Source organism: Rhincodon typus, chromosome 1, assembly GCF_021869965.1.
Source record: "Rhincodon typus isolate 14 chromosome 1, sRhiTyp1.1, whole genome shotgun sequence".
Lineage (NCBI taxonomy): Eukaryota > Metazoa > Chordata > Chondrichthyes > Orectolobiformes > Rhincodontidae > Rhincodon > Rhincodon typus.
Genome location: NC_063332.1, coordinates 111,159,610 through 111,186,559, shown reverse-complemented (window position 1 = coordinate 111,186,559; position 26,950 = coordinate 111,159,610). Strand labels below are relative to the sequence as shown.

Below are 26,950 nucleotides of genomic sequence, written 5' to 3'. Positions count from 1 at the left end.
AAAAGGAAGCATCAGCTGCTAGCTCCACCAGTCCATATGTGGCTTTGCATTGCCTCTCTTTACCACTTACCATAATCTGTCACCCTTCCTATTCCTGCCTTGCTTACAGGTTTGAACCCTCACAATCTTCGTCTTGATTACAGCTCTTTTCCCTCTGCTTGACAAAATTTCCTCTTCTCTCTATCCGTTCTGATTTCTGTGGCTCATCCTCAAACACTCCTGGCTATGGAGTCCTGCCAAATTTCCTGTTGGTTTGGATGGGAAACTGGAAGAAAAAAAATCCCTTCTGCCTGACCATTTCACTCCTTTCCCTCTCTCTGTCTCCCTGTAACTATCAGAGCCATTATTATTCTTCTTGATGGCTTTGATGTAAATTGACTGCGATTTAATAATTGTAACTAAACCTCCAAGGAACCCTCAACTGGAAACATTGGAAGTATTTAACAAGGGCACAGTAGAAGTGTACTTCAGTCAGTTTCAGTTGGAAGTTTCTGGAATTGTTCTTATTTTGACTTGGAGAAATATTGAGCTTAGAAGAGCTTTTTTGTTCCATTTTGGCAGTTTTGCTAGTCTTGGCTAAAACTGGATATGTTAAACAGTTGCTTCTGATGAAAAGAGATGATTTAGAATTAAAAAATTGGTTACTTAAGTATGAGGAGTTTAGTTATAAAATTCCAGACCAGAATTGTTTGGTGAAAACCCTGGAGGAGTTATTGAATCTGAGAAAGTATACGTTCAGATATATGAAGACTCAAAGAAGAGGCTATCAGATTCTCAAAATGAGGAATTGAAGCCACAGTAAATTAAGCTCAATAGAGGTGTTTCAGTGAAAGACCACCTTTTTAAAACTTCCCAAACAAAAAAAAAATCTTTCAAGCCAGATTCAATCTGGCACCACACTTGTTCATTAATAACATCAGCTACAATCGTAACACTGTAACCTGAATATTTTTGTGATCTTTTACATTGTTACTCCCACAAAATGAAAATTGTATTTGTACATACTCATGAGTTTTTAACATGTCATCTCATTATAGCCAAAATCTATTTTGATTAATTTTAGACAAATTGATACTAAACTTCAAGAAACCAAGCAAGTACCTAATTAGAGAATTGATGCTAATGCACATTTTTCTTTCCCAAGAAGTTTGTTAGTTCAATTCTCTGGATGTTCTCTTCTGACCCTTGCTACCATTACAGCAAGATAACATTACATCCACATATTTAGAACTGTAATCATATTTTTTATAAAGGAGATATGAGAAGGCAAAAGACGTACTTAAAAACTTAAGTTGTGTTCTTTGATTAGGGTTTTTTGTAATACATTACCTGATTACCAATTGCTAGTCTTTCCTCCTAAAATGGCATATTGCACTTTATATTATTCATGTAACCATTATCATTATGGCAGAAAACATTGTTATTTTCTGATGAACTACAAGAATAACTCTGCAGCTTGATTTGCTTGACTTCCATTTTGCCAGTAATGCATTTACCTCAACAAGAATTCTGTACCTGAATGATACTTTAAAAGTATAAACCCTCTTAGCCTCCTAAAACTTAAATTCAAAATTAGTTCTTGGAATTTAAGTAAGATAGACATGGATATAATATTGTTTCAGACAAAGCCCATGTTAAGCTGTCCATGTGGATCATGTAAATGCTGATATTGTTTGGGAGGGTCATGATAAAGGGGAGGGGTGTAAAACAAAACTTCAAGGAAATTCCCTACGGCAGAAGCTTACATTGTGATGTGGTTATTCTGTTCCCCAGAGTTGTGCCTGTTTGCTAAACTAATTTTCCTTTTAATCCTAATTTCCTGCCGTATCCCCTTATTTTAAAAAGAATCAAATATTTACTCATTTTCTTTTTAAAAGCTGTCTTCCACTCAGCTTGCACTATTGAATTGTAATGAACATGAAATAGCAGTTGATTTGGGGTATAAATTGGGGCTAAAAGTTGCAAAAGTGCAAGTGTATCAGAGATCTGGCTCCAATCCAACAACTTCCACTTTTACCTTGTGTGTTTTAGATTATTTGAGCCTATTCCACTTGTGAGATACAGAGACTGTTGCCCTTGCGCAGGGGCAAACTTAGCAATTTGGCAATAAGGAGACAACCCGATGGAGGCAAAAGATGTGAAGTGAATGGGCTTTGCGTGCAGTCCCTTCCTGCATGTTCAACCTTGCCATCCTTCTTTCTATGTGCCAGCCTCACTTCACAGCCGCCATATTGTTGGAGAGGACTTGAATACAGATTAGTGCATGCTGAGATGCCAAGGCTAAGGCACCTACCCCCTAACTGAGGTGGCAGGCATATTATCATTCACAGTGTATACTGCCATGGTCATTTGATTGAATTATTGTTTTGTTTCACAGAACAGGGAGTACATTATTGCAGTATCCTAAAACTTTTGGCCTCTTGCATCCCACACAGTTGAGCTTAAATCCTGTTTTAGAGAATTTTCCACATGACAGTCAAACTTAAGGGAGAGAAAAGCTGTCTCACATATCTATCAGTAGAACTAATGTGCCGTATGTGCTTATAATAGTTGCCACTAAAATTAAATGTGAAGCATTTTAAAAATGTGTTATTAATATAGATGTATATATTTGAAATCTTGACATACATAGACAAAGCAGTGAGCAACATGAAAATTATTTTTATCCCATGGGTGAGGATAACTGTCATAAATAATGTATGACCTCATTACTTTTTGGGTGATGTAGCTTTGTTAATTCAAGGGATGACAATGGGCTCAATACTTATTTTAAGTGTAGAATATGAACATGGTGAAAAGCCACCTATACGTGTTAGATATTATCAGTTTCAAAAGCGGAATTCTACATTTGCAGTACAGCTGCCTTAATTTTGGTTTTATTTACAGTAGAAAGCACTATTTAGCTGTTACGGTTCTTGTGTTTCTTAAACCTGTTTCTTAGTTTCAAATTTTTCAAACAATTCTTTACCAGGGATTTGGGTCCACGATGCAGTTATAAAGGCACTTGAAGCTGTCCACTGCCTCTGGATCCCTGCTGCTCTGTTCATTTTCCGTTTAGGAGTAAATACCACTGATACATACTGTAAGATGGGGTCGAAACCGAGCTTGCAACAACCTCCGACCATAAACGGATGTTACATTTATGTCCTCAATTTTAAAATATCGCATCAAAATCCAGGAGGATTAAACTGCAATAAGGAAGACTGCAACTGGCTGGAAGCCCCAGAAAGCTGCTTTCACCAACGGTCTGGACTGCCAGAATCCTTATTCAGGAGGTCACAAATGTGCTTTACAGGACTGCTCTATCCTATAAGTTATGGGAAAATTAATGCAACTTCACTAGGAAAGCTCCTGGCTCCTGAAGGTTCTGTAATAGGGTTATTTGTAAAATCTACCCCTCAATTACAACAGATATTACACAGGCAATCTTAGAAGTTCACGCTTCTTGTAAAATTTACTTTTGTTCTTCTGCATAGATTTAATATTTGGAATTTGAAAATGAAAATTCCACGTAGCATTTTCAATGTGTATAGTGAGACAAGGAGGTTGAAATGTGAAAAATAAAGTCAAGTGAACATTTCCATTATGCTTTTCCATATATTAGCACAATTCTATCATCATTGCCACCTGTCCTCATGGGTCTTAGTGTCTGATTTTTACCAGCTTATCCTGCCTATTTTAAAAGGTGAAGCAGATGATACGTGTTGACATTCACTTGCAGTTCAATGATGTGACGAAATACTGAATCAACAAATTAGACACAAATGCTTTATAAAATGTTCATGGAAAAAGTGATTGATTTTAATGCTCAGGCCAGAAATAAAGCAGGGAAGAAATTGCACATCACTAATTCGTTTTGAATTTTGATGTGATCTGATGCAGCTAGCCTTTCTGCTCCTATGATGCTGCTTGGCCTGCTGTGTTCATCCAGCTCTGCACCTTGTTGTCTCAGTTTTCTTTTTGCTGGTTTAACACAGCTAGGAAACAGTAGGGCAGAGAAACCCAAATATCCTATTGAGTGTTGTGCATTGCACAAGACCCATAGTTTGCCATTGCAATTAATTGGATAGAAGATGCTTATGTGTTCAATATGTGATTCCCAGTTTCTTTTAAGCCAGTACATTTGGCTGTGCTTCGTACAAAATAAGTTGCCTTCATAAAAAATAAAACTTGTAATATGGATAAGTGAGAAAATAAAGAAGAACCAGTAGCATGAAGAGTTGTAATAAATTACTGAAAGCTTGTTTGAAATTGTGGGTTTTAAGAAATGTTTTAAAAGTGGCAAGAGAATTGTTGAAATGGCGGAATATGAAAATGAATTTGTGCTGAATATAAGAATTTCCTTCCCTGTCTTAGTGGGCTTCATCCTGGACTCAAATTCACTTTTAAATAGAGGAGTCAATGAGCTCTCTTTCCTTGAAGTTCTAGTTGAGAAATCTGCCAGAGGGTTCTTTGTTTACTGCAAGCCTACGTTCAGTAGTCCTTGTATGACTTGGCCCTATTGGCAACCTCATAAAATAGGGTTTGAGCCATTTTTTCATTAAGTGAGCTTTCTGCTGAAATAAGGCACATCAAAGGAATCCTGCAGGATATTGGCTACCCTGGTCAGATTATTTCTTGCTGGATAGTATGCAAGCTCATACACAGGCTTAAGGCTATCACTTTAGGTCGTGAAACTTGTCCTGTCCACCTCTTATTTCCATGGCGGTGTAAAGTGATTCAAAAGTTTGAGCAACAGGCGATGGTAGCTATTTTGCACGCTGTTATGCAGGAGCAACGTGAGAGGTGTTTGCTGCTAACAGGATGCTGATGTCAAGACAGAAAAGCATTCTGCCTGTCTCACACATGAAAAATGTGGTATTATGAATTTCAATGTCAGTATGTTAACAGTTATGTACAGTATATGGCCCAAAGATTGGCAAATCATATGAAACAAAATATCCCTTTGGCCATGTGTAGCCAAATTCCGCATTGAACAGCATCTATAAATTTGCTGACGACACCACTGTTGTAGACCAGATATCAAACAATGATGAGTCAGAATACAGAAAAGAGAGAGTGCTTGGTGTCATAGTGCAATAATAACATTCTCTCTCTGGATGTCAGGAAAACAAAAGAATTGATAATTGACTTCAGGAAGAAAGGAGGAGGACGCTCCTGGACATCAACAGAGCTGAGGTGGAGAGGGTCAAGAATATCAAATTTCTGGGAGAGACGATAACTGACAATTTTTCCTCGGCCTCCTACGTAGATGCGACGGTCAAGAAGGCAGAACACTGCCTGTTCTTCCTCACGTGACTTAGGAAATTCGGCATGTCCATAAGGACCCTCATCAACTTTAACAGATGCAACATAGAGAACATTCTATCTGAGTGCATAATGGCTTGATACAGTAACTGCTCTGCCCAGGACCGTAAGAAACTACAGAAAGTTGTGTGCACAGCCCAGATCATCACGGAAACCAATGTTCCATCTACTTACACTTCTCGTTGCTGCGGAAAGGCTGTCAACTTCATCAAAGACCCCTCCCACCCGGTAATACACTCTTGCAACCTCTTGTGTCAGGCAGAAGATATAGAAGCTTGAACACACGCACCAACAGATTCAAGAACGGCTTCTTCCCTGGTGTTATTAGATTGCTGAATGGACCTCTGTAATTTCAAACCTAATTTTGATCTTGCTTCATGCATTTCCTATGCAGCTGTAATCTTGTACGTTTTTCGTTCTGTCTCAGCACCCTATGATCTGTGTGTCCTTGTTTGCTATAATCTGCCTGTGCTGCTCGCAAAACAAAACTTTTCACTGTACTTAAGTAACAACAATAAATCAAATCAGATCATTCACAAGTACAGACTGAAGCAAACAGCCAGCACTGGCAAAATTCACAACACTGTATCTCGCATGTAATTTTGCGATTGGAAAATATTTGCTAACTAATCAGGAGTCTGCAAAGAATTATGCTAACAGCCAATTGTGGATCATCTGTCAGGCTTGTAGTGTGGTATACTTGAGTGTATTGGAAGCTACATATATGAATACAACAGATCCAGTACTTTGCAGACAGAATAAACAATGTGCCTATTTGAACTCAACAGAATTGGATAAAGCTATTTTCTACTAAATTTCTCCGGGCAATACCTGAACCACAGTTAACCTGCTAGGTTTACCATTTAAACGACGTTTGATCGTTAACTATCAGTCATCATTAACTGGTACAATGTCCATTGCAACAATCCTACTGATCAGAATCCAATCAGTTAGCACTTTCCTCTCATACAATATAAATTTACATTGATATTTATTTTGCATTATCCTGATGATTGCAAGACAACATTTGTAGACAAAATGTGTCTTTTTTTTAGTGATACTCAAGAAATGAGTTCTTAAGACAGTAGGATTAGGGCAACTGAAGATCAGAATTGATGAAATTGCAAGATAATGGAAGGCACATTATGCAGAGGATTTGTAATAGTAGGTAGATCAAGGTAGTACAGTTGCTCACAGATGAGCAGTTCAATGCATGGGGGGACAAGGAGCTAAATATTCTAGGTCAGTGTGTTAGACTTGACACAAAAAATGTTGTGAATCGTGACAATGTAAACTTCAGAACTTTACTGACTTCATGGATTCAGAGTCGGCAACAAGTCTTTCTGCAATAAATTGTTTCCCAATGCGAAAGGGACAAGAGAACCTGTTATAAAGGAATTAAAAGCAACATGCCAATTAACCATCCCTGGGAAGAAGTCATCAAACCGACAGAAACAAGCTGTTTCCTGGAAGAAAGGTGGTAACACTGCTTGATAACCTGCTGCCTCATGACAAATGGGTAATTAAGACTACCTGCAGGAGGAATGCCCTGAAGTGGGTGGCATGGTGACACAGTGGATAGCACTGACACCTCATCGTGCAAGGGACTCAAGTTTGATTCCATCTTGGTTGACTGTGCAAACTCCACACAGATATGCTCCCCGTCCAAGTGTGGGTTTCCTCTGAGTGCTGTGATTTCCTCCCACAATCGAAAGATGTGCAGAAGAGGTGGATTAGGCATGGGAAATATGGGATTATAGGAATAGGGTGGGTGGGTTGCTATTCGGAAGGACTTAATGAGCTGAATGGCCTGCTTCCACATTGTAAGGATTCTGTGATTCTAAAGGGGTTAATTGCAGGACAGGCTGTTTCAAACAGACAAATATCCTGAATGTAACAAGGAACAGGGGAGTTGCTTCTGATAAGGCATGCTACAGACTTGAGGACTGCAGAAGTGTAATCAATGTTGGGGATAAAAGAATCTAAGGGATTATCAATAATATCACACCACAAAACTTGAAAGAGAGAAATTGTATAAGAATTCAACTCCAGAACACTCTCTTAGCAAACCTTCGAAGAACAACACTGCACAAATATTGAACCCTGGACACTTCTCGAGACAGGCACAGTGCTGGTTGGAATCATAGCTAAATTCCACCCTCAATCAGGTGATATCCAAGTTGAGATGTGATGCTTAACTTTCAATATTAAGCAGAATTTGTCATGCTGTTTTGCCGCTAGCCGATGTTCATGTATTCTGATGGCTAGTTTTCTTTCTGTCTGTCCAATGTAATGTTTGTGGCAGTCGTTGCGTGGTATGCACAACGAACTCTCCTTAATATAAACACTCAGACGATGAAGGCCATCAGTTTAACTGGGACAAGGTAACCATAGTAGCCCAAGCTAAACATAGACACACAAGTGAATTCCTAGAGGCATGGTTCTCCACCCATAATGCAATCAACAAACATTGAATTGGACCCCATATACAAACCCATACAGCTCAAAACCGGAAATGACACAACTCACCATAACGGACCGGACAATATAAATTCCAAACAGAGTAGAATAACATTGCTTCATCAGAGGCTCCACTGATGATGTCACCTAGCATGGTGACAAAACGTTTGTACAAGAGTAAACCAGCTTTTCGAGCAAGCCAGCAACCTCAAAAGATGTGTCTGTTTATGGATAGTGAAAAATTAATGCAAAGTTAGTACCATATATTTTCTGCAACAACCGCAAATCTCTGGTCATACTTGACTTGTCAGTATAATAGATATTTTAATTGGCAAAGCAAATACATCACAAGAAAATATTATCCCAGTCTTTTGAGCAGCCTGTGCTGAATATTTTCAGAATTTAAAAGAGAAGCATAGCCAGATACCAATGGCGCCTGTATACTATTGAGATGAAAAGATGACAAACTTGGTCTGTTTCGCTTTTGCAGCTGCACTATCAAACAGTTACTGTGGAATTTTAGCAAAGACTCATGACTTCTCATTGCTTACCTCCTGCAGTTGCACAGTAAGTTGAGAACTTTATTTCTGGCTTTATAGAGTGCCAGTTCACATAAGGACTTTCGTGACCAGTGTTTTTCACCTGTTTGCCATTATCGTGAACCCTGTACTTAACACATTATGATTGTCTCTCAATCTGTAACCCTTGATGTCCTTGGCTGATCAAGATCTATCTATCTTAGCCTTAAGTATACACAAGGATGATACCCTCACAGCTCTGCGTGGCAAGGCATTCGAAAGACTCAACCCTCAGGGAAGAAATTCCTCCTTATCTCAATTTAAATTAGCACCCCTTTATTCTGAGACAATGCCCTGTCGTCCTAGACTCTCCTGCAAGGAAAGAAACTCTCTCAGCATTTTCACCGTCCTATATGTTTCAAAGCTTTCATTCTTCTAAACTCTTCTACGTGAGTAGAGTCACAACTAATTTAGTCTTGTTCATAAGACAAACCCTCCATACCAGGGATCGTTCTAGTCAGCCTTTTCTGAACTGCGTCCAAAGAAACAATATCTTTCTTCCAATAAGGGCATCAAAACTGCTCACAGTACTCCAGATGTGATCTCACAGCACCTATACAATTGCAGGAAGACTTCCCTTCTCTTACACTCCAACCCTCTTGAAATAAGGGCCTACATTCCATTAGCTTTCTGGATCACCTGATTTACCTGTGTTGCAGCTTTCTGCATTCAAATAATATTGTCCTTTTGTTTCCCCTTCTAAATGAATGACTTCACATTTTCCTACATTATACTCCATTTGCCATCATTTTGCTCACTTACTTAACCTATTAATGTCTATAAACTGTTTGTATCCCCCTTACAACTTGCCTGTCCACAGATTTTTGTTGTCTGCAACTTTGGCTAAAATACATTCGCTTCCCACCTCCAAGCTATTAATATCTACTATAAACAGTTGCAATCCCAGCATGAATCCCTGCGGAGCCCCACAGAAAAAGAACCTCTTATCCCCACTTGTTGTTTCCTATCCATTAACTAATTTTCTATCCATGCCAACATACCATCTCTTACATGGGTTCTTGTGACTTAACCTTTTGTAAGTTACGTTGTTACCTTATGAGTTACCAGAATGTCTTCTGGAAATGCAAATAGAACACATCTACTGGTTTTGTCTTTCCATTCTGTGTGAAGCTGTAAACTGATTGCATGGTGAGGCCCCGCCCAACACTGCATTTACAACCAAAGCTGATTATGACAAATTGATCACCAAATGACACTGTCACCCGCACTGATAAGAGATCAGCTATAAAGCCTGGTGAAAAATTAGGTTTGTTTGTAGCTGATCCAAAAAGAACCTGGCGGATTAATGTTGGGGTCATTGCAAACGGCAGAACAGCAATATAATACTGGGTACAAATTGAATAGCGTTTTGGACAGTCTAAATCCAGTATTTAACAGATGTGATGCAATAAGAATGGAAAGGCCACAGGGTGATTAGCTTAAATAATTAACTTTAAGGTATGTTGTGAAGGTAGAATAGAGAAAATTTGAGTTGGCAGTCATCTGTATTAAGTCTGATCTTGGCTCAAGCTGCTGAGTATAATGGATCCTGAAAATTTATGTCCAAATTCTGCATAGCTACTCAGATGTCTGACCACCAGTCAGATTGACAAAAACAAAGTGGTGTTGTCTAGCCCATCCTGAGGAAAATTTGAGTATTTGGGTTAAGCACCCATTTTATACTTTGCCAAAATTTTTTTCCATTAAAGTTTCAGCCCATTGAGTATTTAACTGAGCAGAGCCATTGGATTTCGCGTGAGAATCTGTCAGCTCTTCCTCCATGGATAGGCAAGGCTATTTGTCTAATACTGAACTGAAAATGCTCAAACAGGTCTGATAGCATCTGCATAGAGAGGACAACCGTGTTAAAGTATTTCGTTTGTGGTGTCTCATCAAAACCAGAGCTTCAAGCAGGACTCGGAGAATTTGGAGACCTATGCACCTGTTCTCAATACCTCAAATTCCATTGACCTTGGTTATAAACTTATTTTAATTTTATTATTTCATGGGATGTGGGTGTTACTGGCTGGGCCAGCAATTGTCGCTTATCCATAATTATCTTCTGAGAGTGTAATAGTGAGCTGCCTCTTGAACCATTGCAATGCTTGCAATGTGGGTTTGCTGCAGTGCTGTGAGGAAACTTTCAAATGGTATTCTTATCCCCCTGCTGTCCTTGTCCTGCTAATGTTACGACATGGAGACAGCCAGTTGAATCAAATCAACCTTCCTATCTCTGTATTCACAACACAGTAAAATCAGAATACCCAATGATCCTCAAAATAAACCACAATGGTTCCTAACCAGACTTTTTGAATAGCCAGTACCAGACTCCCTAAATAATAGATACTATACATCGGGTGTATAACTCCAGCAAAAAACTGATTCCCACTTTTAAACATTTTCGGTCATCTTTCCAAGTTTTTCAGCTTACTCCTTTGGCCTTTTCGGGCACTTTTCTAACAGTTTCTTAACAATAACAGTAACTTCAACAGAGCAAAAATAAACGACAAGTTAATCTAATTAATGTCTAAGGCTTAAACTCAATAAACTTTATTTTCAGCCCCATTCCCACAAAAAGTAAAGTGACAAACAAACAGTTCAGGGATAATTTTTTTAAAGAAGGAAAATTATCAACACAGGCAAGATTACTCAAGTGCTTTCCACAGTGCATTGCTTCACAGGTACATGGGATTGGGTCTTGATTGATTGATGTTTTCATAAAATCAATGCCACTTTTCCAAGTTTACTCTGAGAAGGATTCAATAATACTTGTATCTTAGTTTCAGTTCTCTGAAATTCTAATAGCTGATGATGGGAGATTGGGCAGGAAGCTTTCAAATCTTCATTCTGTAGCATCAACAGCCAAACTTCTTCTTCTCAGAAACTCCCAGTTCACAACAGTTCAAAAACTCGTGTTTCTCCTTCTGTTTGAACATCATATTCTCTGGCTGGTAGCAATTCTCAGGTTCTGACCGCGTTAATGGCCAAGCAGCTATGATCTGGTGAAGCATAAGGCCTCTCTGGAGACAGAGCATCTATAGACCAATTTGTAAACAAGAAACAACCTGCAATTGACTCTCAGGCCTGACTTCATGAACAAATAACAGCTTGTTAATTCTGTATTTTGAATACAAGGTGCTTCGCATTGTATAAAGATCACTTTTCAGCTCTCAGCTCCTAGTTCACAGCTCCAAAACAAAAATAATAAAAAAAAAGTAATGAAAAATCAGCAAGAGTTCTAACATCAGCTGGCAGAGGTCATGGGTTTGAAAGGTGTTGTCAAAGGTACATTGATGAGTTACTGCAGTGCATCCCATAGATGGTACACGCTGCTGCTATTGTGTGTCAGTCGTGGATTTGTGTCAATCAAGCACGTTGTCTTAGCCTGTGATTTGAACTTCATGAGTGTTGTAAGAAATGCACTCATCCAAGCAAGTCTCTAGAATAAAGACCAGGATGGTAGCTCACCACCACCTTCTCAAGGGCAACTAGGGATGGTCAATAAATGCTGGCCAGCCAGCGATGCCCACATCCCACAAATGAATAGAAAAAAAAAAATTTTTGTGTGAGCCAAGAGGTAATTTACTCACTAATCTTTGACTTGCTATTGTAGCCGCAGTATCTGTATGGTTGACCCAGTTCAGTTTCGAGAAACCACTAGAATGCATTCACAAGTTTCCAAAAATGTGGTGCCCAGAACTGTACACAGTACTCCAGCTGAGGTCTAACAGGTGTCTTGTACAAGTTCAACATCGCCCCTCTGCTCTTGTAACTCAATGGTCCTATAATAAAGTGAAGGATACTATGTGCTTCACTTTTTTAAAAATTCTCTCAAGGGATGTGGGCGTGGCTAGCTGGCCAGTACTTTTTATTGCCTGTTCCTAGTTGCCCTTAAGACTTACTTCTCTCTCCATCTATTGTGCCAGTTTCAATGATCTGTGTGCATATACTACTCCTGCGCCCCCTCCCGTGCTTAAAATTGTACCTCCTATTTTAGGTTATCTTTCCATGTTCTTCCTACCAAAGTGCATCCCTTCTCACTTCTCTGCAGTGAAACTCACCTTCCACCTCCACCCTTCCCTCCCCATATCTTTGTCTACCTCCCTCCTGCCCACCCAAACCTGTCCCCAGCTTGTCTGTGTCCTTCTGGAGTTCTACTGGCAATGGTTTACTTCTAATGACAGGAGAGGCCCTAAATCAATCATTAAAGTAACTCAATTTGGCTCTTGGTGAAGGGGTGTCTGCCAACCTTAGCAAAATGTCAGTTAGATTTGGAGCACACGTGTCTCCTTAGACCTTAAAATTCCAGTCCTTTTATATTGTCACAATGAGAGAGCGGTTTAACTCTCATTTAGCTTGGGATTTTGTCGCAATAGTTAGGAAAATGTACAATTGAGAAATATAACATTTTCATCTGCTCTTTTTCACCATATCTTTTGTTCTCAGAGCATTTTGGTTACTGTGGAAACCTCTTTATTCCATCACTTACAGGTTTCCAATTCCATGGTCAAATTACACTATGGACTGGCTGCTGGAATATAGTGCAGTTTTACAAGGGCAACAGAACTTCTAGCAGTTGAAAGACTACTTAGGTACTGCATGGGGGTTGGTTAGTTCAATTTCTTGGATGGCTAGGGTGTAGTCTAGAAGAATGACAACAGCACAGATTCAGTTGCTGTTAAGGTAAACTTGGGACTTGCCTTCTTACCCTGCCTCTTCAATGTGGGAGGCAATGACAATCCACCACTCACAAAAACTGTTAAGAAAATGGCTCAAAAGAAATATCAATGGACTTACTTTTTGGATAAAGCGCACAGGAATAAGTGAATGCACAATAAATCTATATTCTATCAGCGATTTTAATGAGATACCTGTTAATTTCTAATTTTTGTATCTCAAACCTTTTTTGTTCCAGAGTCATCACATCAGTCTCTTGAAGCCATTTACATTGTCATCTTAAATTTCCTCTTTTCTGCAAATTGGCTTGTTATACTTCGAATGAAAAAATCCACCAGAATTATGGTTGCACCTGAAATTTTTTAAAACCATTCGTTGTCATGTATTTGAACACTTTGTCAGAAGGTAAACAACTTGCACTGTTCAGTTTGCCAATTGTCTTCCTAGTTTTGAAAACTTGAATTGGAACATCTCAAAGCTCTGTATTTGTCAAAGGAAACAAGACCAACGTCCCTAACATTTCTTCCTCATTAAAAGGGTGGCTCCGGTGGCACAGTGGCTCAGTGGTTAGCACTGCTGCCTCACAGCGCCAGGGACCCGGGTTCGATTCCACCCTCGGGCGACTGTCTGTGTGGAGTTTGCACATTCTCCCTGTGTCTGCTTGGGTTTCCTCCGGGTGCTCCGGTTTCCTCCCACAGTCCAAAGATGTGCAGGGTAGGTGGATTGGCCATGCTAAATTGCCCGTAGTGTTCAGGGATGTTTAGGGTAGGTGGGTTAGATGTGGAAAATACAGGGGAATGGGTCTGGATGGGATGTTCTTCGGAGGGTCGGTGTGGACTTGCTGGGCCAAATGGCCTGTTTCCATACTGTAGGGATTCTATGATAAAACTGCTGACTTCTAGAATAATTTTTGTGGCTTGGCTCTGTAACTTGACAAAGTTGGAAATGTCCATCTTGGGATTTGGCGACCAGAATTACTCAAGATATGATTTGGCTCACTGTCCAATTTTCATTAAAGAATTGACTTTTGACATGACTCAGTTGAATTTTGTGGCTTGGTACTTCAATATATCAGACCATAAATGTGGTATACCAACGACCCATATAAAAAAGTGAACCCTAATGATGTGAAAGTGTTTGCATGACATGAAGTTTTGTGGTCATTGGATATACTGTGTTTTACCTTTAATTAACCTGCAAACATGTATTTTTTTTAATGATCAAAGATGTTGGAAATGAGAAACCAGTAGATGCTTGGGTTTGTGGCTTGTAATATTTGAGTACCATGAAGGGCAGTGTCCGTAATTAATGATTGACTGTGTGTCTTACCAATTAAAAATTATGTGCCATAAGATATGCAATTCAGAATTTTAATTCACATAACAAATGATTTGTGAAGAGAAAACAATATGTTTGCCAGCCACTGACTAGGAATGAGCTAGCCAAGAAACAAAATAAACATTGTTGTTAGAGAGTCAAATCTGAAGATATCCCAGCCTCCTGTATAGTCAACAACCATATAGACCTTCTATGGAGCCAATTTTTATTTGAAGATAGTGGGGATGCAGGAGTAAAACATGAGACAAATAATGCAAGATCACATTGTCCTTAGAAATTTACTCCAGCTGAGAAGTCATTCTTACAAAGTGCCCTGGTGCTAAGCCAAGTTTAAATCAAATAAATTGTTATAGTATAATGTTTCAGGAAAGAAAGCATTTAATTTAGTATATACAAAATAATGTGTTACCATTGGTTAAATCAGAGAAAAAACGGTCCAAATGTTACTGTTTAACTCAACAGATGCTAATTTGCATCTTAATTTGTTCTGTTCAAGTTGCATGTAAATTCTAAAATAGTAATATAATAAACAACTTGGCTCAGATGCAATTGAAAGAATCCAGTTGCTAATTGCTGTTTATTTTCAAAATTAGAATTTCGCAGTCTAACTTGGAATTAAATTTTATTGATAAGTGGATGGCATATTAGCCAGCCAATCTTATATCAATACTTTAATAAAGTAGAGAGTACCTATTACCCACACTCTGTGCCTTCACAATTATGCAATGTAATGCTGATTACAACTTTTATGTTCTCCCTTTCACCAAATCCACCTATTCGCTAACTTTTCTCTATTTTAGTGCTGTCAGCCTTTCCCTGCATTTTGTGTACCCTGCTAATAATTCCTAATATTTTCTCCTGGTTCCCACGACCCTGCTAAGTCAGTTTTATACCGTCCCCAACAACACTAGCGAACTGCTCCTCAGTTCCAGCTCCATTCAGATGCAACCCATCTGCTTGTACAGGCTTGCATATCTCCCATAGCCAGTCTCAGTGTCCCAGAAATATGAAACTCTCTCTCTTCTGCACAGTCTTTCCAACCACACATTCACCTGTCTTGCTGAGCTGTTTCTGCAGTCACATGAATCTTACATTAGGATAATCTGAAGATTGCTACTTTAGTAATTTGCTTGCAAATTTGCTGCCAACCTTTCTAACCTCTAGATTGCAGGAACACAGCCCCTTTGCTAAGCATGTTGTTAGTGCTGATGCGTGAATCATGACCACTGGTTACTCGCCATCTCTCAGAAGAATGTCCTTTAGCTGTTTTGAGACAACTGTGATGCTAGCACCAAGGAGGCAAATAAACAATCCTGGAGTTAAGTTGATGGTGGCAGAAATGCCTATCTGTTCCAAAATCTAAAGAATCCCCTGTCAGTACTTCCACACTTCTTCTTCTCCCTCCTGTATATCTGGGCCACCAGTGATGCCGTGGTTTATCTCTTGCTGCCCTCCTTCAATGATCCATCACCACCACCAGGATCCAGAATGGAAAACCAGTCAGTAACCAGGACCTCAAGTGACTCTTGTCGTACCTGTCTTTAACTTAGATTGTGTCCCCAGAACCTGACCTGCCTGCTTGCCTTGAACTTGTGATGTGACCCACTCTCTGAAAGTGCTGTCCATTTAGTTTTCAAACTCGCAGATGTACCTCAGTGACTCCAGCCACAACTTGAGGTCTAAAACTAGGAGCCCATGACACTACCTGCACATGGGCTTGTCTCAGTCATGAGAATGTGACCACGCCTCCCACATACCATAATTTAGACATTTAATTCACTTATTGCAATTTTAGTTACTTTTAACTTACTTTAACCGTCCTGTTGCATTGTTAACTAAAAAGTGGAGATTAGTAGAACTTTTTTGTTCTTACTCATATTTCAGCTCCCTCTCCCGTGCCAATAAATTCTTTCTTTCCCTGTGCTAGTTTTGAAATTCATGTTTTTCAAACTTCCTAAAGTTGAAACACACTCCCTAAAAGCAGCTGTTCAACGATCAATCAACTCATGACATTCCTGTGACATCACTCTCAGACATTTTTCTCTTCTCCTCATGCTGCTTTATTTAGTGTGTGCTTCCTCCTGCCCTCTTCCCCTGCCCCCCCCTCCCCCTGTCTCCCCCCCCCCCATCTCCCTCCTCCCCCTCTCCCTCTGTCTTCCCCCTTTCTCCTTTCTCCTTCACTATATCTGTCTCTCGCTCTCTGTACCTCTCAGCATACTTTTAGGTGCTGGGGGCTGTTTCCAAATCCTCCTCCTCTCCCACTCTTTTTGAATTGGAGGTTAGAATGTGTCATTTAAGAAAGACAGTAGATATAAAACAGGCCAATTAACTGTGCACTAGTTGCCAGGAAATGTTTTAATCTGTTATCAATGAAGACTTGATAGTGCTAGCAGAAAATAACAGTTGAATGGAAAATAATTAAGAGTCACCCTTATTTTAAGAAATATAAATCCTGTTTGACAAATTTAATACAGTTTTCAGATGTTACAATTTGTTACGGGGGTGGGGGGGGAGTGTAGCTGAGCCCCTCTGATAATTAAACTAAAACACAAGCCCTGATCTGTTATGACAGGAATAGGGGTTCCCCTCTAAGAATTACCCCCTGAAACACCCAGAGAAGCTCGTCTTTCCCCTCGTAATCTATTAAAAGAATGGTTCAAAGAAAGAAAATCCCTGAATCCACTTTACAAGTAACAAGAAACAATTGATTTATTTAACCCAACAATGAACAAATTAACAGAATTACTAGAAACCGACAATTCCCCCTTATACTACTAGCTACTTCCTAACTGGTCTAACTTCTACTCGAATACAGTTCAAATAAACACAAGTCCCACTTAATAAACCCAATTAATAAGAGAACATGAATTATAACTAATCTCTCCAACTTTGCACAGACTGTCTTCTGGAATACTCTTGTCTTCACTGCTCTCTTCACAAACACCTTTCTTCCACTAACTCTGCTGTCAGGAATGTTTTATCTCTATAATTTCTTCAATGAGGACTTTGAGCTAAAATACTGTGGTACCTTTGATTAATTAGATGGGCTTTTTCTGAAAGCTAAATGGTGCTAACTCTGGCTGGTGGCGATGGCCCTCTTTACTTCATCTTACATACCCGTAATGACATAATCAATTTCTTATAATATTGGTTTCAGGTTGTCAACACCATCAAATTTAAATTTAGTTGGCTTTCTGTATCTATGTGTTTGGTTTAAATTAATTGGCCAAATTCAAATTGTCTATCTTGGGAAAAAAATGCTGCTTGACTGTTCTATACAAAATCATTTTTGTGGACGCACTGTGCACCAATATTTATAAACTTCTGACCACAGACAAAGCACCAGCTCTTGAAGGGACCAAGGCACTCTTTTCCCCACAATCATTTTTACTAACAAATTCTAACTTCCTGCCTTCTAATTCATGAATACTGTACCCAACTTTGTAACAAATTATTAGATAAAGCAAAACTAATAGATATGATATACTTGGTTTTCAAATGTTTAGAATAAAAATATTTAGAACAGAGGTACTTGGAGCTGTGGTGATATATCAGCATGGATAGAGGGTTTGTTAATGGATGGGAAGCAGGATGTCAGGATAAAGAGGACATTTTCAGATTCTGAGCCTGTAACTCGTAAACTGACATAATGATCAGTGTTAGTGACTCAACTATTTACCAGCAATGTATACAAAGAGACAAATTACAATATCTTAAGTTTACTGTCAATAACAAGGAAGATAGGAATGCAAAGTGTGGAGCTTGAGGAACACAGCAGGCCAGGCACCATCAGAGGAGCAGGAAAGTTGACATTTTGGGTTGGGACCCTTCAGAAAGAAAGGTCCTGACCCGAAACGTTAACTTTCCTGCTCCTCTGATGCTGCCTGGCCTGCTATGTTCCTCCAGCTCCACACGATGTTATCTCTGACTCCAGCATCTGCAGTTCTTGCTATCTCACATTGGAACGCAAGCTGTGACGAGAAGGTAAGAAGGATGCAAAGAGATATTGATGGGCGACATGAGTAGGCAACAATGTTGTAGACGTAATGTAAGATGGAAATCAAAGTTTATTCCATAAGAACATAAGATGTAGGAGCAGAATTAGGCCATTCGGCCTATTGAGTCTGCTCTGCCATTCAATCATGGCTGATTTGCTTCTTAACCCTATTCTCCTGCTTTCTCTCAATTCTCTCAATTCCCCTTACCAATCTAGAACCTATCTCTGTCTTAAATACGCTCAATGACTTGGCCTCCACAAATTAACCACTCCCTGGCTGAAGAAATTCCTTCTCATCTCCGGTCTAAAGGGTCATTCCTTCACTCTAAGGTTGTGCCCTCAGATCCTAGTCTCTCCAGCTCGTGGAAACTTCTTCTGCACATCCACTCTGAACAGACCTCTTAGTATCCTTTCAGTCAGATCACCACAATCCTAAACTCCATTGATTACAGACCCAGAGTCCTCAACCACAACACATATGACAAGCCCTTCATCCCCGGCATCAATTCTTGTAAACCTCCTCTGGACTCTGTCAAATGTCACCACATCCTTCCTTAGAAAAAGGGCCCAAAACTGCTCACAATATTCCAAATATGGCCTGATCAGAGCCTTATCCAGCCTCAGCAGTAAATCTCTGCTCTTATATTCTACTGCTCTTGAAATAAATGCTGATATTGCATTTTCCTTCCATACTGTCACCTGAACCTGCATGTTAACCTTAGGAGAATCCGGATCGAAGACTCCCAAGTTGCTTTGTGCTCCAGATTTCCGAAACCTTTCCCATTTACAAAATAGTCTACTCCTCCTGTTCTTCCTATCAAAGTGCATAACTTCACACTTTCTCAGATTGTATTCCATCTGCAACTTCTTTGCCCACTCTCCTAGCCTGTCCAAGTCTTCCTGCAGCCTCCATGTTTCCTCAACACTACCTGCTCCTCCTCTTATCTGCGCATTTAGCAATAATGCCCTCAGTTCCTTCGTCCAGGTTATTAATGTAAAACGTGGATAGTTGTGGTCCTGGTACAGACCTCAGCAGAACTCCATTAGTCACCGGATGCCATCCTGAAAAAGACCTCTTTAGCCCTACTCTCTGCCTACTGCCGGTCAAACAATCCTTAATCAATGCCAGTACCTTGTCCCTAACACAAAGGGCTGTTTTCTTATTTAGGAACTTCCAGTGTGGCACCTTGTCAAATATCTTCTGGAAATCCAAATAGATCACATCCACTGGCTCTCCTTTGCCTAACTTATTTGTTATCTCCTCAAAGAATTCTAGCAGATTTGTCAGGCATGACCTTCTCTTGACAAAGGTGTGCTGACTCAGACCTATTTTACCACACACTCACAAGTACTCTGCAATCACATCCTTAAAAATGGATTCTAAAATCTTAGCAATGACCGAGGTCAGGATAACCTGTCTTCTGCCTCCCTCTTTCCTTTAAACAGGAGTGTCATGTTAGCAATTTTCAAATCCTCTGGGACCCTCGCTGACTCCAGTGATTTTTGAAAGGTCACCATTAATGTTTCTGCAATCTCCTCCACTATCCCCTTCAGAACTCTGGGGTGTAGTCCATCTGTTTGGGGGATTTATCCACCTTCAGACCATTCAGCTTCCCGACACCATCTCTTTAGTGATGGCAACTACGCTCACCTCTGACTCTCTCGGAAGGTCTGGTACACTTCACTTTGTGTAGTAAACATTAAAAAAAATTTTTTTAAATGTCACAAAACTTATAAATGTTCATTTTCAGAGGGCCTTGGTGAACTTGTACAAGAAACATAGAATGCCAGTATAGAGATAATGGAAGCAATTAAGAAAGTAATTGGCATGTTGACCTATACTGGTTTTAAGAGTACAAGAAGGAGGAGGTCCTGTTATAATTGTATAGGACTTTAATGAGACTGTTCCTCAAATACAGTATGCAGTTTTAGTCTCATATTAAAGAAAAAAACAAGTTTGCATTGAAGACAGTGCGTTGGATATTTATTTGATTGGGCAGCCCTCTCATCTTAGGAAGCTGTCTTGTTGCAGCCTAATGATTCTGGAGTTTAGAATAATGTCAGGAGACCACATTGAAACATAACAAGATGCTGAAAAGTAGACGTGGAAATTTTGTTTCCACAGGCTGGGGAATGATTGACATTGGAACATAGTCTTGTGATAAGAGGTTGGTCATTTCGGACTAAGAGGAGGACAAATGTATTCACTTAAAGGGTTGTGAATTGTTGAAATTCAGTTACCCAGAGAGTTAATAATGTGGCCTGATATAATCTATTTAATGCTAAGCAAGACAGATTTTTAATCTCTAAGGGAATCAAGAGTTTGGAGAATGGCTGTGAAAGTGCACAAGTTCAGCAATGATTATGTTGAAGATCATCACAGGTTTGAGGGACTGTATGCTCTTTTTAAAAGTAACATATATTACTTTTCTGAATTTCTTGGAACCTTTAAGTAACATAATTATTAAATGTTTGTGATAATTTGATAATGAATCAATGGTGTAAAGCATTGTATCAATTTGCTATTGCTTGGACAGCTGCTGACAGTGCAAAGGTATTATCTTTAAAGAACTAAACACACCATGAAATTTACATTACACATTACTAAAATACATCCAGGATAAAATTCAATTCAGTAACGTGGTTTCTTTGTTCAGGTGAAAGTTTGGTGCCACTTGTTCGGTTAATGACACCATCGCAAATCAGTGATGGCAGTGCTATCTTGCAGTGACTGTGAAAGGTCAATGTAATCTATAGGACTACTTTCCAGGTGGCTGCCTGTTATTTTCGATAGTTGGAAATAAGACAGCAATTCTGACATTTAAAAACAAAGCATTTGTCCATTCACCTCTGGGGATTTTACGAATGTATGAATGAATTCTTGGTGCAAATGATGCATACATGGATGAGAATTGTTTATATTCATTATGGGTTTTTTGTTAAATTGTGAAATTTAGTTTATTATGAAAAGGAACAATGAAGCTAAAATTCAGTGTCATGTACAATATGAGTTGTATGCATTGACACACTTGATATCCCCTTCACTTCGCAGCAATTGAATTTTACTCCAATGAATCTGCTATAAGTACACAAGTAGCAATGAGTTTGAAAAGTATGCTTTGCTGTTTGGCACAGGTTTTTAACTGATTAATAATTTGCATTATATGCTGGAAGTATTAACTACTCATGGCATGTATTGGAAAATAGTGGATCTCTCACTTGCTCTGCTCCAATATATGCAGCGCACTAGCAGGGCTCCACTCTATCAACATGTACTGGGAAGTATTATGGTTTAAAAAACAACCATATGTGTAATTAGCTGGAGCAAAATGCTGAACTCCATCCAGAAACTGGATTTCACTTTCTTACTTATTTTCTGTGGAAGTAGTTTCGAGCTGTTCAGTTTCATTGCACTTTGTTCGGCATCAATCCTAAATTAAGTGCAGATTAGAAAAACAAATATTTTTCCCCTCCAGGCTCACTTAGAAAAGAACCTTCCAGAGAGGGGAGTTGATATAGGGGTAATTCATACAACTGAAGACACTTACAGCCCAGAAGATGGACATTAACTCCATCATGTCTATGCTGGTTCTATGAAAACACAGTCATACTTAGTAGAGAAGTCATTCCCGATCTCCACTCTTTTTGTCCATTAACTATCTATGTTCCTCCTTTGTACTTGTTCATTCTCTTTTGAAATTTATTTATGGAATTGTCTCCCACCAACTTTTCAGTTACCGTTCGGATTCTGAGAACTCTGAGTGAAAACATTCTTTCCAAAAACCCTGGAGATATTTTGACTGTTAGTTGAAACACTTAACATCTCATTATCGATCCATTCACCAGACGGAACAGCCTCCCTCTATCTGCTCGATCAAAATAATCCTTCCATTAATTCATCTCATGACCTTTACTGATTTGAGCAAAACAATTGTAAATTTCCTCATCTCAATATAACTGAAGTATCTCACAGAATCAAAGAATAGAATCATAGAATCCCTACAGTGTGGAAGCAGTCCACTTAGCCCATCGAGTCCATACCAACCCTCTGAAGAGCATCTCACCCAGACCCAGTCCCTACCCTGTTCCTGTAAGCCTGCATTTCCTGTGGCTAATTCACCTAACCTGCACATTCCTGGATACTCTGGGGAATTTAGCATCATGGTAAGCCTTCTCTGGATCCATTATAAGGCTTTTACACCTTTCCTGAAATGTGGTACCCAGAATTGTCTACAATATTCCAGCTGAAGCCAACCAGTAAATTGTGAAATTTTAGCATATCTCTATTTTTGAGCCCAACAAACACAATATTTATGAACTACCTTAGCAACTTGCCCTGCAAATGTTTTGTTCATGGACACACAGATCGCTGTGTTCACCTAAATTTTACAAATATGTGCCATTTATAGCATGTTATTTTTCAATATTAATCCTCCTTAAGTGCATCTCTTCATGCTTCTTAGCATTGAGCTCCATCTGCCATGTTTCAATCATTTTACAGAACCATCTGTCATCCTGTAGTCTACAACAATCTTTATGGCTATCTTTTATGTTGTCAACTTCTATACCATCTTAAAATGTTAAAATGTTGCTTCCTGCTTTTAAGTCTCTGTCTTTTACAGAAATTGAAAGGAGACAAACTGAGTCTAGGGTAATAGCATTGCAAACCACCAAGTCTGAAAGCATCCATTCACCTGTGTCATCTGCTTCCTATCGCTCAGCCAATACTGTATCCAGTTAGTCATGATCCATGTAGAGGCTGTGAACTTTTAGAAAGAGGTTCCAGCTTATCGTGAATTGTTGAAAGGATCATACAAGATTTCATGTTTTATGACTTTGACTATAACACACAAGTCAATTGAAATAATATTCCTAACAATCTAGCCGCTCCCGTTTCTGAACTTAAGTCAAATAGATTCAGTCCCAGAATGATCTCATATATACTTCTAATTTTGAATAATAATATCACCTTAACTGATACTGCCACATCCTCAATTTCCTTCTCTATCATTCCTGAATATTGGTAAACAGAAATATTAAAAACATTTTCTTCTTTCCTCCATTTCTCCTTTAATGCACTCATATCATAATCTCAACTTGCCACCTATCTTATTAGTTATGTTATAAATCTTAACATGTATGCAGTTTAATCTTTTGTGTTATGTTTCTTATTTTCCTCCATCTGGTCCCAGAATTGTACTTTATATTTCTAAATTCACTGTTGTTTATGTCTGTCTGTCCTTTGATCTCATTGCTGCTCCATTTTGTTATTTTCCGGCTCCCTGCAGAATTAATGTAATGAAGTTAGAATCAACAAGCTTCAAATTTATGTGTTGAGAAAAAGATTTAATTTCTGTATTGTTACCTTAACCTGAATATATAGTGTGGACTTCATGAATTTAATAGTCTTCCCTTACAGTGGAATTTGTTCGTACCTTTGGATTGTATGCCCTTTAAAGTCCACTTTATGCCAAACAAAATAAGATATTAAATGTATTCCACAATGTAATGTCTGTTTTACAATCACTAACTGTATTTTTTCTCAACTGTCATAAATGATGTTTCAGGAAAAGGAGAGCATTGCACGGGCAGGAATGTTACAGGGTAGGCCTAGATATATAACAGATATAGAACATTAGTAAACATTTCCCAGCCCTTATTATTTTCTTTCATGTCAATATGAATAAAAGTTGGGAGGTATGTAAAAGGGGCAGTCTGTTCCAGATTTTCACGATCTTCAATATAAAGTTTTTCTCTGAGCTGCCTGCTTAAACTCCTTCTTTTGAGCTTCATCTTAAGTTATTTGTCATGCTGAGGATGTTGGTCTTGGGTTTCTATGGATATTTTCTCATCAATCTGTTCAGAGAGGTTTTGGCACACCTCTGGAGCAGGTGGGACTTGAGCCCCAGCCTCCTGGTCCAGAGGGTGGGACACTGCCACTGCACCACAAAAGCCTGACCTCGGGGTTCTACATGTTGCGGGGCATTGTGAATACCTGAGAAAATTGCTTCCATATTATGATTAGCCACTTTGCCGGGAATTTGCAGAAGCTATGTTCCAGTCTGCTGCCGTAGCTGAGATGGGAGATCAATGCAAAGCTTGGAGAAGTTATACACATAATCGTTTCCCTAGAGTTTCTGCTCATACATTGATGGATGATTTGGTGAACCCAATGTGTATGGTGCCAAGTGTCAGATAGGTAATTTTGTCTGCACTTCTTTTTTTATAGTCCTTCCTGTGATAATATTAACCGGCAATGCACACAGTACTCCAGATGAAGGTGCACTGTTGTACAAGTTCACTATCTTTGTGATAGTTTTCTGTACAATTCAAAATTATATTTATATTATTTACAATTACCACTATTTGCTGGGGAGTTGGTTGCATTGAGCAGTCCACCCCTCCAAAGGTTTTTGATGTGTTCTATCTTGTGGATTAACACTGTTTAGTTTATACTTTGAACACTCATTTGCCATCCCTAGACTCTTCAATGCGTACTTAGTGACACCAAATTTAATTAGCTCTGCAATTTCCCATTCTGTTACCTCAGTTTGTCCCTGATTAATCCAACACTGATTATTTGCAATTCTCCCAACCTTCTGTCTGTCTCCCCAAATGGCTGTTCATATTTTGCTTCTCATTTCTTCCTATTAAATAATTGTTCCTTCTCTCCTACTTCACTTCCACATGATCTGTCGTTGTTTCTCTTGCTTTTTCTTTTAACCCTTGCTCTCTCCAGTGCATTTTTCCTATCACTCTTTTTATTTCTCCTCCAACTCACCTTGTGCTGCACCAATTCCCCTGAGTTCCTGAATTGACCATAACTATTGTCTACTTGAGTGGGAATTCCTGCCTATAACCTGCAGGGGCTGAAATCATTTCAACCCACAGTGGCAGAAATGGCATTGCTGGCAGAATAGCTTAAACCACTTTCTCAATGTGTAGCCTGGAACCTGAACCTGATTAGTTGATGTACAGAGTATTATGAGGTTGATGTAATCTAAATCCAAAAAGTAGTTAAAACTACAAAATTCAATCCAGGAAAATTGACATCTTAAACATGACATCTTTTCTGCTTTTATCTCTCTAGAATAATACTGTTTGGAAGCCAGACTCTTGCCAAGAGTGCAGCTGTCACAGTGATATTGTCCTGTGCAAGTTTACCCAGTGTCGGAACCCTCAATGTGATTTTCAGAAGGTAATTCTGTTTATGTATTGTTATAGCTTTGATATAGTTAATGTCTGATGATAACCTAGTATGAGGAGGTTAGTGGTTGATGATTTGCAGATTGATAAGAACATGCGTTACATTATTAAAAATATGCTATTTGTGTTTCAGTTCCCATTATTCATGTCTTTGAGATCTGAAAGTCTGTTTTCTAAGGGAAATGGAGCATGAGCCATTGATCTCCATTTCTGTTTGTGGCAGTGTCACTCTGTCAGTGTAACTTTGGGTGCCAGTGGTATTTTATTTGGATCTTGGGCACTTAATAGAAGAAGTGAATGTAAAATGTGGCACTGGTGAGCTGACTGGAACATCAGCTGAATTACTAGCTTAGAGATTTAATATTTCGGATCCCAAGTAAACTACAGTTTCACTCCTAAGATAATCTATAGGTTAGTTTCTTTCTGGTATCCAAAAGCCGGGATGATAGGCAGGAGGGAGTTAAAGAATGTCCCCTTATGGGGAAGCCACCAACACCCTCCCCACTCCATCCACCCCCCACACCAGTTAAGTATCACTTACTTTCGCAGCTGCATGTTTATAGCAAAGGGGACTTTGACTTGTCTGAGACCTTTTTGCAAATCAATAGCTTTATGCCATCTAGAAAAAGAACTGGCAGTCTGACTTCAACTTGAAGCAGGAAAGCAAATAAAAATCCAGGCTGGAATCTTGCCAGTTATGATTATTATCCCCAGACAAATTGTTGTGGCAATGGCAGGAGTCGCAAAATTCTTTTTCCATTTAGACTTAATGTGACTGGAATCGGGTTGCCCAGGTGGATCTCGTTGAGTATGAGCTCCCTATTGATACAGGGTAACAATGACAATCAGGGAGTCCTGGCTGACAGGTATAAACAGGAACGTCTCCTCACTCTATGGACTGGCTCTGAGCTAGCTGGTCCGTATACTGTGCACTTGTAATTATGAGTGACTTGGTGACAGGATACTGACCTCTGTGCAGTTATTTCAAGACTGATTGTTGGACTTGACTGAATTAAATGCAGTGTTTGTGCCAAGCTATGAAATTGCCAGCATGCCATTCCCTGTACATGAAATAAAAATCCATGCTGGTGAGAAACTAACATTTATTCAACAGTGCAAAGCTGCCAGACAAGTGAACTGAAATCATGCCTTGAGGCAAAACAGGAAATAATATAGCACCACTCATACTGACACACATGAAAATTTATAGAATTGAGGTATTCGTATGTGGTGTTTGAATAAGGAATGTTGTCCAGTATACCATTTAAGTTTCTTGAAAATACCTTTATAAGAAGAGGCTGCTTGTGCTCTTTCCATTTTATATCACACCATCACAGAATAATAGAATAGGCACCCGGGTTTGATTCCAGCCTTGGGTGACTGTCTG

General features: G+C 39.1%; 1 protein-coding gene across 2 annotated transcripts in view; it reads left to right on the top strand.

Annotated features, from left to right (window-relative positions):
- Nucleotides 1–26,950, top strand: part of fras1 (Fraser extracellular matrix complex subunit 1) — a 423,924-nt gene that overhangs the window by 150,421 nt on the left and 246,553 nt on the right. For both annotated transcript variants that reach the window (XM_048599246.1, XM_048599242.1), the window contains exon 3: nucleotides 25,448–25,555. In XM_048599246.1, coding sequence (XP_048455203.1) covers nucleotides 25,448–25,555 — 108 coding nt within the window. The remainder of the gene's footprint in view (nucleotides 1–25,447; nucleotides 25,556–26,950) is intronic.